The 18,580-nt window shown below is 41.4% G+C and overlaps 1 protein-coding gene across 2 annotated transcripts in view; it reads right to left on the reverse strand.

Annotated features, from left to right (window-relative positions):
* MYOM1 (myomesin 1) overlaps positions 1–18,580 on the reverse strand; it is a 107,566-nt gene that overhangs the window by 77,051 nt on the left and 11,935 nt on the right. For both annotated transcript variants that reach the window (XM_074944548.1, XM_074944547.1), the window contains exons 3-5: positions 11,015–11,152; positions 3,163–3,373; positions 2,398–2,555 (exon numbers count right to left, since the gene is read on the reverse strand). In XM_074944548.1, the coding sequence (XP_074800649.1) occupies positions 2,398–2,555; positions 3,163–3,373; positions 11,015–11,152 (507 nt within the window). The remainder of the gene's footprint in view (positions 1–2,397; positions 2,556–3,162; positions 3,374–11,014; positions 11,153–18,580) is intronic.

Here is an 18,580-nt window from a genome sequence, read left to right on the forward strand (position 1 = left end):
CCCCTGAAGCTTTTCAGTTTGTCACCCACGTCATTCAAAATTCTTCATTGTTCATATAATGAATGACGTCTTGGAATATGTGAATGATATTTGGTTAACAAATGCCGAATGAATCCTATCAGATACAGTTCAGTGATCTTATGTCTGAGCAAAACCACCTGCTGTAAGGGCTCTGAATTCATTCTTTCCATTGGTAACCAAGGGCCAAATACAGACTTTTTGAAGTAAAATAATGTATTAAATTCCATCACCCAAATTTATTGCGGTTTAAATTTAATTCAAGAGCCAATTTGTCCTTGCATGCATGTGGGATACACTCATTGACTTCAATGAGAGGCAAGGGCATATATCTGAAAGCTTCATTTAGCCCTAAATAAATATGTCAATCTTTTGGAATAAATTAAAGATGGATCTGAGCTGAAGTTAAAAAGGGTTCAAAACTGGTGTTTTGGTTTGGATCCATCTTCTAGGGCTAGGCTCCAGCTACAAATTTTGATCCAAAACTGGATATTTTCCTATGTTAGAAAGGGGTCAGATCTGACATACTGGTTTTAGATTATCTCTAGAATAAATGTACCTAAAATATAAAATTTGTACACAACTGAAACAATTTGTCCACAGAGCACTTGATCTGAATTCAGTGGAAAGACTCCCATTAACTTCAGTGGACTTTGGATCAGGCCCATAGGTAAGTTTTTGGTAATGAGCTATTTGTCTAAAGGCACAATGCTAAGGAGATATAGATAGTAAATAAAATGACAAATATAGCAGAGTTCCTGTAGGATGCTAAATAATTCAGGCAACAAACCCAAAAATGTTTTAAATATTTACAATACTCATCTGAGGGCAGTTTTTCTAACGCCTCCACAAATACAGTTTCAGTTCTAGTTCATTGATATCTTTAATGTTTAGTACTGAACATAAATTAATTTTCTGTCAGCTCTTAGTTGTAAACATTTATGGCTTGATAGACACAGTCTCAAAGTATCGTATGAGATAAAAGCAAGTATCAAATTCCACTTAAAGTCTGAAAAAACACCAGTAAGTCCCATCTAATTGTTTCAATAACTTGATTGTATTTCTGTATAGCCCAGGCCAGATTAAAAAAAATCACCTCAATAGGTGATGAGACAGAAAGGCTCCACAGCTCAGCACTAATTAAGCATAAATTAAATTCCAGTCAGGAAGACAATCCAAGAGACTTAGACTTTCATCTATGCCCCACCCATCTGTAAGAGAATACTTTGGGACCTCGTAGGGCAGGTCTACACTACAGGGTTAAGTTGACCTAAGTTACGCAACTCCAACTACGTGAATAACATAGCTGGAGTCGACATACCTTAGGTCGACTTATTGCGGTGTCTACACCGTAGTGGGTCAACGGGAGAAACTCTTCTGTCAACTTACCTTATGCTTCTCGTTCTTGTGGAGTACTGGAGTCGATGGGAGAGCAATTGACAGTTGATTTAGTGGGTCTTCCCTAAACCCCCTAAATCGACCCCCGATGGATCGATCGCCGGAGCATCGATCCATGGTAAGTGGAGACAAGCCCTTAGACTAAGGCCTTGATCCAAAGCCCACTGAAGTGAAAGGAAAGATTCCCACTGAGTTTAATGGACTTTGCGTCAGGCCCTAAATTTATAGCATATAACTTAAATAATTCTGATGTGACCTCCAAGAACATGCTTGAGTCCTCGCATGGAGAGAAACTGTAACTGAATCAGCAGCTAAGCAGCTGCTTTTAACCACAGCAGCCGTTAATGCTCCAGAGACAATAAAGACTCTCTGATGCCTCAAAGAAATACATTCCCTTTGAGATGGCAATGATTTTATTTCCATTTTTTTCTTCTTGGTTTTTTTTCTTTTTGTTAGTAGGGACTTTTTATAAAAACAGCAGTTTTGCACCTTAAAGATGACCTGCAAAGGATTTGTTTATTGAGCTTGTTTGTAACCTTTATGCTTCTTTCATTATAAAGGTGGCCTGAAAAGTGTGTTTTTTTAAAGGGAAGGGGGGCTGGGAGGATGGCCTCTGCTTATTTTTTATCTTAGAAATATAAAAAATGTCAACTCCATTCTTCCCTTGTTTTTTGGAAGACTTCTGGGAAGTCTCAGAGTATGTTCATTATGAGCTCCCTCAGCTTAATATAAAATTTGCTAAGTATTAAAATCAGTGGGATCACTCATGGAGTAAGGAGCAACTCATTGTGAATAAAGGTGTATGACATTCTCTCCTGCGTCTCATGAATGCCTTTGCTTTTTTCACCACTGCTCTGCATTGATCACATAGCTACATTGCGCTTTCCTCAGTCTCATCCACATAGATTTCCTGAGAATTTACAAATTCAGAATGCATATTCGCAATCAAGAACAGTATTGCTGATGAAGATACAAGCCTACCATGTAAGACGGGGTTCTGGCCAGCCAGTCACAGTACAGTGTAATTTAACATTCTGTTTCTCCCAGACGGTATGGGAACGAGGCTTGATAACAAACTCAGGAGCGTGTAAAAGTTTATCTTCATTCAGCTTTCTGTGAAATTCCTCAGTCTCTTCTAACTAGAAGAGAAATATTTCATAAGAAAATTCACCATTTACATATACTACTGCTCCACACCCCAAGAAAGTTTTAGGGCTTTTTCTAGGGCAATATGCAGAATGCTATTTTTATTTTAAAATCCAGATTATTATACTTAATATATCCTTCTTACTTAGACAAACAGACAATATTCTTCAGCTTCAAGATGGTTTTCTAAAACTACTAGGGATGTCACCTCCAAGGCACAAAAAAATCAGCCATTTGTGGGTCGGGTCAGGTGCCACGGGAGGCAGGTCTGGTCTGTGGACAGGGCCAGGTCCCAGCACTGGGGGACGCTGGTCTGTGGGCAGGGCCAGGTCCCAGGGCTGGGGGGAACCTTGGTGAAAGGCTCAACTGTTGGAAAGTTGCATGACACTTGGAAGGATTTAGGGGTGGGACTAAGAGGCTGCTTCTCCATTGACTGTTGTCTGCCCCTGGCATGATGCAAGCATGCAGAGTGGGAGCTGGGTGCTGGCTAGACAGCCATGACATGCCCATTGTGCGAGACACTGTACAAACAAAAAATGAAAAAAGACAATCCCAGGCCCAAAGTTCTTACACTCCGTGGATTCATTTGTGTTTTATTACCGTTTTCTTCAGGGCCAGACGTTCAGCTGACTCTCGTATTGCTACTTTCCTTGACTTCTTTTCATGCTGCTCTTCCATAGAGGATGAAGTGGCCACTCTAGTTGCACTAATTCCCTCGCCTGTAGCAAAAAGGTTCCTTCTGGCAACGTACGCAGCACTTTCCTTAATTCTTTCCTCTTCTGTATCTGTAATCCCGCTGACATACACTTGACTGAAGGAATTAAAAAAGCACAATCACACTGGAAAGTGGTGAGAAAACATTTCATTTATAACACTTCATTTTAGCTTGGCCCTCTCCATTTAATAAAGGGCCTTAGACTCTTCAGAATGCATTTCTACTTTAAGGATCATTACTTAGTAAACAATTTCATATCATATAACAACAGATACACAGAAGGGTACAGCTGAATGACTGAGTATATCAGGCTATCTAAGGTCATTACCATTTTCCGTGCATTTCTCTATGACAAGTGTGTCATGCAGGTTTTCATTTTAATACGTTTCCTGTTGTGCTTTCCCGTTTCCATGGCTATAAAGAACAGTGTAAGACATACCCACAGAACTATCACAATAACACTTTAAATAGTGATTTGTAGCAGTGGCACTTACAATAACACCACAAAGTGGAGATGACAGCAGCAGTATAACAAAGTTCTCACTTCTGATTTATATGAAAAAGCACAGTCCCAGGCACTACAAAAAGCTCTCTGCAATCAAACGAGCACTTTATTCTTTAATGTCGGTAAAGTCATTTGTTCTTTAAAATGTTTTTAAAAAGATTATTAGTGTTTCATGAACACTTTATTCTCTTTTTAGCATCCTCCTTATGCATTCAACAATGGAGGATACAATCAACATCAGCTCTAGTAATATGGTCACGTTCAGGTGTGCAATCCAGACTAGTGAAGCACTGTGTCACCTCTTACCTTGTAACCCCAAGTGCTCACAATGCCTTGCTCCTAGCTCACTTCCTGGGATGCCCACAGTCAGCAACAAGCATACACTCTGTCTATGTACTGGGCAGCCCTGCTCCAATGCTTTGGATCCTGGAGCCTGCCTGCAATACCACAGATTTCCACCAGCCTTGGTTAACAACTGGTATGGTGACTCCACACTTTCCCCAGCCCTGAATTTTCCCAGAAATATGTGTTCTGAAATAGCCCGCCCTGTCCTGGAAAAATCAGAGCGATATTATGGTTTGTTGCCCCTCTAAGGAGGTAATATTCAACAATTTGCTACTTTTACTGGAGTTATCAACCAGTTCAGTTTAAACATAGCACTAGATTGGTTCAGATTAAAAATAAAACAGGTTTATTAACAAAAGGAGATAGGATTTAAGTGAATTCAAGTATAAGGGTTAAAGTTAGAAATGGATACCAGCAAATGAAAGTGAAAACACACATCTAAACATCTAAATCTTAATCTTTCAAGGTTTGGTTCAAGGCATTGTTCAAGATGGCCTTTCTCATCCACAGTCTCCTAGCAAGATGGTGAATGTCCCTCTCCTTGATCAGGATCTTGCCCAGAGGCCCAAAGGTGCTGCGCCTTTGTCTTCTGAGGTCAAAGAGTCAATTTAGGGTTCTCTGATCCTTTCTTTTATAGTCCAGTGAATCGTTGAAGTGGGTTCTTCTGAAGGTTACCCCTCAAAGTTTATTTAATCAATGAGGAAGGCAACATGGAATCTGGTAATGAAGGAAGCCCCATACTCATTTTTTCCCCACTTGTGTTTGCTGAAATGCAAATTGTTCTGTTCCCTGCTATCTCCTCCCCCTGCTGTTTTGATGACCCTGTTTACTACTTATATGTAAATTAAAGTAAACACACATTCCTTTGTTTAGGGTAGACCTTGTTAACAACTTTTGCCTAGGCAGGGCTGTCTAGTTTTGAACAGGTAACACCATAGAGGGAGAAATCATAACTTTACATATAATGTTACTATATACATTTCGCCAGGATATTATTGATCAGAGAGTTATTAGTTTTCAAATATTGCCTCACAAGGCATATTTTGTATAAAGATTTAATAGAACAATGTGTAGGGTGTGAATACAGGTGTGCTTTTGGTCACAAATATCACCATGTCAAGTTCTGCCTTCAGATTCACATGTGGGAACACTATTGCAGCCTTTTTACTTTAGAATTGTCAGAGCTTCAGAGCTGTTTCAGTGTGCAGTGAGGGTTCCCTGATGAGGGGGGGGGCATTACTGTGTTTCTGGTGAATACAGCTACTGCACAACTTTTGGTTTAGCAAAATAAATGGTTTTACTTTAAAACTTGCTTGGTGTTCTACTGCAGATTCTGCAGTAACCATTAATTTTAGGTAAAACTGACAGCTTTTTCAGTCTCACACTATATGTATCATTATATACTCATGAAGCTGAGCAAAGGGCCCAATCTGATGTTTGGATACACGGCTAGAGCTTCCTTTCACCTATTATAACTGAAAGAGATTAGAGGGGAGAAATTCCTTGTTTACTAAATTTGCCAGTGTTGTGCATTAGACAGCACTTTTGTAATGTCATTTTCACTGTTTCGCCTGTATACTCTGTTACTTAATCAGTTGTCCCTGTTGTTTGTGTGGGCCTTCCACACAGCAACAGGTTAGAGGAAAACATTTTGAAAAAGAAAACTTAAATGTAAACCAAGAATAACTGTCAGGGATAACCAGGGACAGAGAAGTTATTGAAACTACTTTTAACTCTTTTTTTTCCAATGACTAGATTAAAGAGGAATTCTGACTGAAACCCCTGAAGTTCAGGGAGTTTGAATCTGGGGAATTATTTGGGGCCACCTCTAAATAAAACCATAAATAACTGCCCAAGCTGCCACCTTTACAGTTTGGTGTCAGTGTCATTAAAGAGAAGCAATGCAACTCAGCATTGGAATGAACAGTTACATTAAGCACACACATAAAATCCTGAAAGTACTGAGGCAACTTATATGACAACATTGACTGTCTCCTGTCTTTCTTGTATATTCAAATTCTGACGTCAGCTTTTGGTGTTTTGAGCTACTTTGGCAGATAGGACCTCCTGGGAAGTACCAGTAAAATGGCTTCTCTACCTCAGTGGTGGCAACAGCATTCACAATCACCATTTGAAGCTACAGAAACTGTGATGGAGATTTCTCAAAATTGTTTTAAAAACTCATATCTCGGACCAGGTCTACACTATGAACTTACATTGGTATAATTATGTCGCTCAGGATGTGAAAAATCCATGCCCCTGAGCAACACAATTATTCCAATCTAACCTCCAGTGCAGAAAGTCCTGTGTCAATGGGTGGGCTTCTCCGGTCAAGATAGCTACTGCCTCTCTCGGAGGTGGATTAACTACGCTGACAGGAGAAGCTCTCCCATTGACATAGTAGCATCTTCACTGAGCAATACAGAAGTGCAGCTGCACCAGTGCAGCTTTTTAAATGTAGATCTGTGCTAATCCAATAAATATAAATGTAGCTATCTAAATTCACTTTGGCTGAATCAAGGACATTTTTATTTTAAAGGCGAGCTGACCTCATTTTCTTTTTCTTTACAAATGGTTAGGGCCCTACCAATTTCACGGCCATGAAAAATGTGTCACGGACAGTGAAATCAGCCCTTCCCCAGGAAATATGATCTCCCCCTTACTGTTGGGAGTGCCCCAGCCACAGGGCTCCTAGCTGCAAGTCCCCACTGGGCTAGGGAGGGAAAGGACTTGTCCTTCCCTTGCATGGCAGCTGTGGGGTGTGGAGATCAGACCCACCTCCAAGTGCTTCCCCCTGCTGCAAGAAGCTCTCTGCCCAGCACCGGAGGTTCCTGCAGCTGGAGGAGACTTGTGGAGATGGGTCCAATCTCCCCCTGCTACTGGGAGTGCCCCAGCCAGGTGGCTCCTAGCTGTGAATCCCTGCTGGGCTGGGGAGGGACAGAACTTGTCCTTCCCTTGCATGGCAGCTCTGGGAGTGGGGAGATCAGACCCATTTCCAGGTACCTTTTGGGTTGGGATGCCCAAGGTTACAACACCATGAGATTTCAGATGTAAACAGATGAAAATGTGAAACTGACAATTTTAAAACCCTCTGGCCATGAAATTGATCAAAATGGACCATGAATTTGGTAGCGCCCTACAAATGTTTAAGATACCAAAATGTTAATGGAACTTGGATTTGACCCTCAAGCCGCTGAGCAGCTTCTGCGAGATAATAAGCATCCTCAGCTCCAAACAGGGGCTTAGCACCTTGCAGGATTGAGCCTCAAGTGTGTAGATCTACAGCTTATAAATAATTCAATTTTAAAACAAAAGAGAAACTAATTTCTTCCTTTCTTTATCTGCCAAGGCCAAAGATCAGGATTCAATGTTCCCTGCAAGGGTGAATCACAGCAAACACAACAGAGCATTTAAGGCCTGATTCCACATTCCTTATAAAGTCAAAAATCACACTGACATAAGTGGGAACTTTACCTGGGTATAGACTGCAGGTTCAAGCCTAAAATGATATATTTAAAATTCTTCAGGAAAACAGTTCTTGATGTATGGCACCCACAAGTTTTCAGCTTACATGTGTTGTTGGGTGCAGAGTTCCTGCCTATGAACCAGATTCTGTTTCAATTAACTTTAGTGGAAATTATCTCATTGGCTTCAGTGGTAGTTGGATCTGGCACTCGGTGCTTTATATGCTAGAACAGCAACAGGTTTTCCCTAATTTTATCCTCCATGGACCAAATTCTGCATTGACTTATACCCTGCAATCCCACAGAAGCTGATGTTGACTCTGTCCGTGTATAAGAATAAATAATAATGAGTTGAGTATTTGTTTTCCAGGTGAGTGAATGTTTACAGCAGAATTTGAAACCCCTGAAAACAGAGGGTTATAATGGAAACATTATTGAAACAGTACCACAGCCAATATAATAGCACTGTAGAATGGCTAGAATGCTGACCTTTTAAAGTACCTATTCCTTGTACAAACTATCTGTGCATGGGAAACTGTGCATTGGTTTCACAGGAGAATTTAGGTCTGATTTATAGCATGCACATGGTTCAATGAGTCTGGGCTATTATTCTTCAAACAAGAATAAATACTTGACACTGATGCAACATATCACTTCCACAGTCCTGGCACACAGACGTCAATATGATGCCAACAAATTCACAAAAACAAAACACATGATAAAATGCCTACTTGGACACTTAATGACCATCATGTGCCTTTTAAAACCCTTAAACTAATTCAAAATCACAGTGTGGGCCAATAAAATGGCCCAAAAGCATTCACAACATTTTGAGTTGTCATGTGCAGGAAATAGGGTTGACAATAGGTAGTAGTATAATGCATAATCATTGTACTGATGATAATATTTTGGAATTCTATAGCACCTTTTATTTTAGGATTTCCAGGTGCTGTACAGACAGAAATGAATTAAGCTTCACAACTCCTTTCTGAGTTAGGTACTATTATATTAATTTTACAAACAAGTAAAATGTAGCACAGAGTGGTCGTGACTTGCCCCAAATCACAATCCAATAGTGAAGCAAAGCAAAGCAAATCAGGAGTAATGTCATCCAGTTGCTGGACAATACTTCCTTCCAAAAGGAGGAATAAATCCTGTATTTGTAAATGTTAGGCACACCTAAAAGGAGACACGTTTGTCTTGGAGAGAAGGGGAAGTAGCTAATGGAAAATTGCAAATGCAACACTCTTTAAAACACCCCAGTTAGCTGAGGTTTACAGGTTTACACTACTACTGAAGTCAATCTAACAAGCATTGCTCAGGGGTATGAAAAAGACACCCCCTCAGTGACGCAAGTTACAGCAACTTAAGCGCTGTCCACATCGGCACTATGTTGGCAGGAGACACTCTCCTGCCTACATAGTTTCCACCTCTTGTGGAGGTGGAATAATTATGCCAACGGGAGAGCACTCTCCCAGCGGCTTAGAGCGTCTTCACCAGACATGCTACAGTGGTGCAGCTGCACTGATGTAGCACTTCTAGTGTAGACCTGCCCTAAATCACATAGTGCCATAAATTGTAAGTAGACTTAAAGGAGATTTATTGCAGACCGTGCATGAAATATTAAATGTATCTATTTCCATCATGGGAGACATACTTAAAACTCTAAAGTAGTGCTTTGAAAATGTAGGGTGCATATGTCTTTGTATCTTGGTTGAACTAAAGAGCAGTGAATCTCTGGCATGGAGGAGTGGGAAGGGTAAAAAGAGTGGGAAGGGTAGATTCAGAGATGGGAAGGGACAGAACAAGAAAGAAAACCTCTGGGCTAGAGATTCCTTATCTCAAAAACAGGGTATTAAAAAGGCAAAAGCAAATGTGTCCCACTGATGAGATGAAAATCTGAATTCCACACAAAAGCATGAGGTTACATACAAAGTAGAAGTGCTACAATTTACAAGTGTAAATTCAGCAGTAGCCCATGATACCATTGAATTCCATACCTTCACCCACTTTTCACATAGCAACCACTCCACATCTGACCTCTCAGTCCTCATCCTCAAAGGAAACCTGCACAACACCTTCAACAGATGAGCCTGGGAACTTAAATTCATAACTCCATTGGACAATAACATAGATTTAACAGAGACATTGGTTTTATGGCCCTTTGCAACAACTTGCAACACATGCTGCTGCCCACTGACCCTCCAATGTCCTACAACCATAGAAGTATGAATTGCTTCATTTTAAGTGGCCTCCTACAACATTTGTGAACCCCTTATGCTTAACAATTTGTCCCACCTTGTATTTAGCTTGGACACTCTAGTTTCCTTCTCCAGACCTGAAGAAGAGCTTGTGAAACTCAAAAGCTTGTCCCTTCCACCAACAGAAGTTGGTCCAATAAAAGATATTACTTCATCTACCTTGTCTCTCACACTCCATAAATGTCATGTGAAAAACACAGCTTCACAGGAGACATAAACAGAGGTGTGTATTTGACAGCAAATGGGCTTTTCTCCTGATCTCCAATCACGAGTTAGTTTTCCATGACTTGCCCTGGTATGAATTAACCTGAACAAATGACTATGCCTGGACTGTCATTATCTCATAATAAATCATTATGCCATATCCCAGGAAAGTCTCCATGTTTGCCTTGGTTTTGGCTACTATGTAAAGTTCACATTCAGATTTACTTAGGACATTGTTGCAGCAGAAATTTATCACGTCAATAGCAGACATGATATAAATACCACCCCTACCTGGGAGCATTAGAGTTGATTATGTTGGACTTGAGATCTTAATTAGTTTTATCATTAACATTTTTTCCTCTGCCAGGGCAAAACATGACCAAGTTTTTTCAATTTTGCCATATTTAACACTGACTTAATAAGAGACGTTTAAAGATTTTTCTCTAGAATTTAAACCAGAAAAGCCAACAAAATTGTGTACACAAACTTGTTTCTCAGATTGCTAGGAGGTGGGGTGCATGACCCTTCAAATTCACCACAGATTCACAGATGTGAAAAGCCAGAAAAACCATTATGATGATCTAGTCTGACCTATTGCATAGAAATTTACCCAGTAATTCTTGAATCAGGCCCAGTTTTCATGGCTAAATGTCCATAACTCTCTTTCCTTCTCATAGGAAATAAGGTGTGCACAGTGCAAATAACAAGGGCACAAAATTAAATCAGAATACCTGAGTTTCCTTCCTGGCTTTTTCACTGACACATTCAGTGACCGCGGGCAAGACACTTAACTTCTGTGTGTTTCCCCATACGTATAGTAGGGAAAACTAACCCACCTTTTTAAAAGCATTTTGAGGTTGATAGATAAAAAAAGAGATGGATTATTCATTATTATCATAAGGAATATTTGATAAATAAACAAGGACACCAAGAAAAAGAGAAAGGAAAACAAACATACCGTCCTGTGAACATTGGTACTACATAGTCAATGGCTTTATTTTCTTTCTCTTCAGAGAATAAACTCTGCTTTGCCCTCTTTGCTTTGGGACTCAATTTATAGGATCGATCTTCTACCATTGTATTGGAATCTTTTAGTCTGAAATAAAAGCCACATTATTAGACTCACAAAGAAAATTGGGAAACTGTTGAAAAAAAACATTCAGAAAACTAGAAGAAATACTAGGCATTTTATAATAATGTAAGCTCCCGTATGCTTTCTTAGCAACCAATTATGATGTTTCAATTAGCAAGTTTTCAAAATGCCTTTCAAAAGTTTTCAAAAGGCATCAGCCTTTTCTAAATCCTTGGCTTGTCTACCCACTTGCAATCACAACATGCCACAAGAAATCCAAGGATATCCGGTTTTCAGACTGTATGTCGCCAAGATCCATGTTAACACCAGCTATAAATGGGCAGCGTGAAAGGACTTGACCATAGTTATCAGTCACATCTTAAGTCCAGGTATTTGGTATTGGAACCTTTGGATGAAACACAAGATGATCTCCAAATCTATACTGTTAGTGCTAATACATGAAATATTCAGGCATCTATGGGCTTATGTAGTCTGTAGGCTGAAGCCTGAGTCTAGAAGGTAACATACTTTAGAGATGCCAGTACCATAATTTATATTCCAAGAAGGAACTTCCTGATATTCCAAAATATATGCTAAATCCCACCCTCACTTGCGATAGTCCAGAAGGGAGAGAAAAAATTACAGGCTCGCACAAACTTGGAACAAGCAGCATTGTTCCAGGTTTGGTTGCCAGGCAGAATCTCTCCATAGTGCTCAAGAAAGTGCAGGCAGAGATGTACATCTCATCCCTATCTTCAGGGCAAACACGAGCATGTCCGTTGCTACAAACTGCACACATTAACCAACAAATGGTGGTCGTGTCAATTGTTTCTGCTTGGAGTTCTAGCAAATTGTATCTCACAATACATCGCTCCTGGCCACTCTGTATCATCCTGGAAAGGATGATACCTATATGATAAACTATGAATTACACCTCATATCTACAGTTGTGTCTAAATGGATGGATATATACCACACAAATATCTATTAAAAGAACTTTATTAAAGTTGCAAAGTCAAGCACTCAAAAGTTAGAAAATGCCAGAATTAAGATTGTCCCTCTGCAACATTAATTTGCCCCCGTGCATGTCTGCATTATGAGACAGTCTTTAATTACATGATCACATGCTTTGGGCAACCTGAATAATAGGCAGTGCGAGAAGCTCTGCCTATAATGTGGCAGATATCCATATGCTAAATAGGACTGACTGCATCTTTGCTGCATCTTTGACCATTGCATTTATACTCCTTCCACTATTACACTATGTCTGGACTTCTCCTAGTGTTTCTCCCATATTCATACACACGAAGTGGATTTATTGCATGAAATCACTCTCTGCAGCAGAAAAGCCCAAAGAGGGCTAAGAGTGGGGAGAAAAATTCCCTTCGTAGAATTTTCCCAATACCATTACCTCAGATCAGAGACATTTAGGGGATGGTTTCTGCTCCACTAGGCCCCATGCCCTGTGGCAGTATGGCTCCTTCAGGAGCTGTAGTGGCATTGGCTGGATTTGCCTGCACTGCTCAGCAGCTGCCACAGAGCAAATCCATTAGAAACGCCAAGTTTTATAACCTTCTGCACCAAAATCCAGGCATAAACAGAGTGTACCAACAATCTAGACAAATCAACACAGAGCATGAGAGAGAGTGAAACAAGATGTGCAGTAGTATAATGTTAGATAATGTACTCATCTTTAGGATTTGTGGATGATAGAATATGAGCATTGCAGCCAACCACAAATGCACTGTGACAAGTCATCAAACAAGTGGTAAAAATATTACATCAAACCCAAAGCATGTTAGTTACTGTTCATAAATGAGTGCTGCTCAAAAGGAAAACTAAGTTCTTTACCCACCCAAAAGTCTTATTCATGTATTATTTAAAAAATGGTATAAAACGGGCATCTTGAATTTGAACCCTTTCAAATTTCCTGGGATTCAGGTTTGAAAACCTGGACCTGAACCTGCCTTTTGATTCCTGGTTGTTTCCAAATCTAGAGAGACCAATTTTGAATTCTCATTTAAATTTAACTGAAACATAAGGGAATATCTGTTTTCATTAGATGTCAGGCCCAAAGTGGTAGAAATCTCAGTTCACTCAATTTTTCAGCACCATTAAATCCAACCCAGGCCTTTTCCACTCTTGATTCTTCCTGAACCACAAACCCAGAACCGTAGTGTGATGGGGAGTTGGCCCAACACTGGCCTCAAAGAAGTTAATAGAGTTCTAGGAAGGCTGTGCAGGAGGCAGCCAATTAGAGAGGGACTGAAAGGAACATCCCTTCAGGGCCTGGTAGACTCATATAAGAAGAGCTGCAGGGCAGAGCAGTCAGTTACTCCCTGGAGCTTAAGAAGGAGGACTGGGTGCCTGGCAAGGAGAAAGAAGCTAGCACCCTGGACAGAACAGTGCTGCTAGCAGGGACCTGGGGAGCTAGAGAGAGCTCCTGGCTGGCTGCTGGGATTTGCAGTTAGAGGCCCTGAGACAAGAACAGAAAGGGTGCTGCAGCCACGGGGAAGTGGCCAGACCACTGGCTGCAGTTCCCACTGTGGAAATGGCAGACAGTTGGACTGCAGCACTTACCCGTAGAATGGGGGAGCACAGATTTTGACACAGCCAGAGGGCTGAGTAATGAAGAGGATGCCGCAGTCCGTGGAGTGACATGGGTCCAGGAGCAGGTGACAGCAAGCAAGGCACCTTCTGTAGAGGGTGTACCAACCTGCGGAGCTAATCCCCAAGACAGCCAGCAGGAGGCGCCAGCATGGCGAGTGGAGTCCTGTCACACCTAACCTAAACCTAACCTTGATTCAGAACTGAACCTCACTTCCTTGGCTCATGTCTAGTTCCAGTCAATTTTTTTCTCAAATCAGACTGTGCACCAGACTACAAGCCAGACTATACACCCACACAAGGAATTCAGGAGGTGGGAGCATAAAGAGCCCCCTTACTTCCCTGTGCAGGTTATTCACATCACATGTCACAATGCTGTTGGGAGAAAAAGCACCAAGGGGCTGTTACTCCTCTTCCCATAAAGTGAGTGGGGATGGTCCTTTGTGGAGCCTTGGTGTAGAAGGGAAAGTAATGTAACACATATATAACAGTATAAAAAGGCTCACAAAAGGCTTTAGCGCTATAGTAAAAATACAGGGCCCACTAATCTATGGCTCAAAGCACTTTGCCAAATGGAATATAGTGATTGTCAGATAGGCAGAAAAAAACCCCAACATATGGAGAATGAATAAAATAAATTTATATTTAAAAGGGATAAAAATTACCTGTATTTGAGACTACCACTGTTCTTCCTTTTGCTTTACTTATGATTTCTTTTTCCAAGTGTCTTTGTCTTCCCTAACTGTAACTCTCTAAAATAAAATGAGTTTGCAAAGATAAAATAAATTGCATACTCCATTTCCTATCAAGTGACCTAAGTGTGCCTTGAAATATTTGCAGCTGAATATCCCCTCTTATTTTCTCTACAACTGGTATTACTGAAAAGGACATTTCCATTCCTGCAGGCCCCTCAGGTACTGCAGATTCACGCTGGAACTTCCACTACAATGTGTAGTCCTGGCCAGCAGGCATGGACCTGAGAGTTTCATTGAGAGCCATTGCATATGATAAAAATATTACACATACCCCTGCTCTGCCTTAAATTTCCCGCTCACTGCCTTGACTAAATCTACTGAGCTGACTCTCCTGTGAGAGCTACCTCCTCCAGTCTCTTTTGCGAAAGGTAGCATTCAGTATAGTGGTAGCTGTGCCAGTCCCAGGATATTAGAGACAAGATGGGTGAGGAGTATCTTTCGCTGGTTGGTCCAATATCTCACGCACCTTGTCTCTCTTTTGCTACAGAAAGCTGTGATTATTCCCTGTATCCTTTTGACCAGACTATGGTCTGCCTCTGTGAGAATCAGAAAAGCACTGGAGCCGTCACCTTTCTTGTGCCCCCTGTCTAAGGGCCAGCTACAGTTGCAGTCCCTGTGCTCTCTGGAGTGCAGAAACTGCTTCCTGATGAAGTGTTTCTTGTGGCAGATAAGAGACACCACTCTATTGTAGAGAATACCAGTGTGATTCCTTAGTCCAGCTGCTGGACCCACACCGACCCTATAAGTCTTTCTGGCTTTTGTTATTCACAGACTAACTACTTTAACAATCTGCACTTCCTAAACCTGGCCTGGAGTAAACAGTCATAGAAAGACTGACTGTCGTGCATGCACTAGGGGTGCTTGCCATCCCAAAGTGGCTCCTCACAATGCCTCCTTTTGCTCTACTTGGACCAGTGCAGCTCTTCACCTTCCCCAGCACAGGCCTGTTCCTGTGGGATCTAGTCTGTCCCTTTACAGTATTGAAAAGCTTCAAACAGCAAAGGAACTGTACTGAAGAGCTGAATAAACATGTTTCAGGCTTTCACTGAGGCTTTCTGGGCAAGAAAACCCAGAACTGGACTTCATTTTCTTTCCTAATCTTCATATCATTAACTTCCATGCAAAGTGGGCTATATGAAGGACTAACATAGGAGCACATTCAAATTGAGCTGTTTGCATATGAAGACAAATCTGGTATCACTGCACCTCCTGGTGCCTTTTTGGTTATTCACAATCCTTCTAGTGCTCTATAAGAAGTAAATTCTGTCTATAGTCGCCATTTAGCTGGCCTAAGAAAGAGGCCTGTACTGTCTTAAAAACAGATTCCAAAAATCTTGCCCTTTCTTTCAATAAGTTGTGACCAAAGCTTTTACTTGATACGTGCAACAGAATCTCCCTGGAGGAGAACCTAGAGGACCAACATTGCTCTCTGATTTCACAGAGGAACACTACCATGACCTTTGAATAGCTCTCAGCCTAATTTGATCTCCCAAACTAATATATGTATATTTTATCCAAGTCAGACCTATCTGTAGTCCTTTATCAGGGTAGTGACCTGAGTTTACTGTCCTCATTTCTGGATATAGTTTTCAAAATTTTCAGTGTGTTTATAATATTAATTCCTGTGTTTCTCGGTTGCTCAGATTCACTGAATTTACCAGTGAAATGGGAGCAGAACTAGAGTTGTCCCTAAAGATGTAAACCCAGATGTAATCCTGTATGGATGTAAAAACAGGATGTGAACTTTTATCCAGTTCTCTCATAATAGAAGCCCAATATGAGATCATTGCATAGTGCCTTTGTACCCCAAGCTGTGGCTTTGCTTTGGTATCTTTCCCCCAGGTAAATGTAAATCTACCCTATGTGATTTGTCTTGTCATTGTTTCTGGGCTTGTAGGGGCAGATTTTCCATTCCACCCAAGTGAAGCCTGGGTACAATGGTGGTCGGAGAGCTCAGGTAACTGACTGCAGCTCCCTGATCCTAAGTCACCAGCCCCAACACAAGTTAGAGCAGGGGAGCAACTCTAACTTGACCTTACACCAGGGGAGAATCAGACACCCTATCCCTAGCATGCCCCCAGAACACCCCTTCCCTCCCCTTATACCAAGGGTGGGGAGCGCATCTGGTATAGGAGATAGCAGAGCCACCTCTGCTAGCAGAGTTCCCCTGTGCAAGGGAAATTCTTCTTGGCCATCTCCAGCCTCTTTTAAGTCATAGAATCATAGAATACCAGGGTTGGAAGGGACCTCAGGAGGTCATCTAGTCCAACCCCCTGCTCAAAGCAGGACCAATCCCCAACTAAATCATCCCAGCCAGGGCTTTGTCAAGCCTGACCTTAAAAACCTCTAAGGAAGGAGATTCCACCACCTCCCTAGGTAACCCATTCCAGTGCTTCATCGCCCTCCGAGTGAAAAAGTTTTTCCTAATATCCAACCTAAACCTCCCCCACTGCAACTTGAGACCATTACTCCTCATTCTGTCATCTGCTACCACTGAGAACAGCCTAGATCAGTGGTTCCCAAACTTTAACAACCTGTGAATCCCTTTCACTAAATTTCAACCCCCTCCTAAAAATGAATATTTCCAGGGATTTTCTCCTCTACCTGAGTATAAATTATAAAAGCAGTGATCTTGGAAATATAAAATTTGTTTTTATGACATGCTTATTACACACTATTTATTATTAATTATTTATCATTACAGTATTTTTATTACGTTATGAAAACAGCAACACTCTTCCAAGATCTCACTTTCGTAGCTTATATCACTTTGAATAAGCCTGTTATAAGACAAGGCTCCTGTGTTTCATCAAGGAGTATTAGATGTGAAACAGCATGAAGGTATTTAAGAAGCCAACTCAAAGAGTTCCTCCTACACAAGCATTCAGGTCTTGAGCAGTCCAGTACAACAAAACTTAAACTTGTTCTTCATCATAATTTTTAAAATACTAGCTGCGTATTTAATTTTAAAAACAGCAAAAAATATCCACCTCCCTTTCTTATAAGAAGTCTTGAAGTTTAAAACTCCTCAGTGTGCTAGATATGCTTGCTTTCATCTGCTTAGCTTTTGGAAATCCAGGGGCTCCGGACTGCTGGCCCCGTGCTGCCTGAGGTCACTAGGGACCGCTCTGTCCGCCATTAAGGAATTTTTCCCCGAGAACCCCCTGTAACATTTCTCGAACACCAGTTTGGGAACCACTGGCCTAGATCCATCCTCTTTGGAACCCCCTTTCAGATAGTTGAAAGCAGCTATCAAATCCCCCCTCATTCTTCTCTTCTGCAGACTAAATAATCCCAGTTCCCTCAGCCTCTCCTCATAAATGATGTGCTCCACCCCCCTAATAATTTTTGTTCCCCTCCACTGGACTCTTTCCAATTTTTCCACATCCTTCTTGTACTGTGGGGCCCAAAACTGGACACAGTACTCCAGATGAGGCTTCGCCAATGCCTAATAGAGGGGAATGATCACATCCCTCAATCTGCTGGCAATGCTCCTACTTATACAGCCCAAAATGCCCTTAGCCTTCTTGGCAACAAGGGCACACCATTGACTCATATCCAGCTTCTTGTCCACCATAACCCCTAGGTCCTTTTCTGCAGAACTGCTGCTTAGCTGCTCGGTCCCTAGTCTGTAGCAGTGCATGGGATTCTTTTGTCCTAAGTGCAGGACTCTGCACTTGTCCTTGTTGAACCTCATCAGATTTCTTTTGGCCCAATCCTCTAATTTGTCAAGGTCCCTCTGTATCCTATCCCTACCCTCCAGTGTATCTACCACTCTTTCCAGTTTAATGTCATCTGCAAACTTGCTGCGGGTGCAATCCACACCATCCTCCAGATCATTAATGAGATATTGTACAAAACTGTACACCAGGACCGACCCTTGGGGCACTCCGCTTGATACCGGCTGCCAGCTAGACATGGAGCCATTGATCACTACCCATTGAGCCCGATGATCTAGCCAGCTTTCTAGCCACCTTATAGTCATTCGTCCAGCCCATACTTCTTTAACTTGCTGGCAAGAATACTGTGGGAGACCGTGTCAAAAGCTTTGCTAAAGTTAAGGAATAACACGTCCACTGTTTTCCTCTCA

Source organism: Natator depressus, chromosome 2 (genome assembly GCF_965152275.1).
Source record: "Natator depressus isolate rNatDep1 chromosome 2, rNatDep2.hap1, whole genome shotgun sequence".
Lineage (NCBI taxonomy): Eukaryota > Metazoa > Chordata > Testudines > Cheloniidae > Natator > Natator depressus.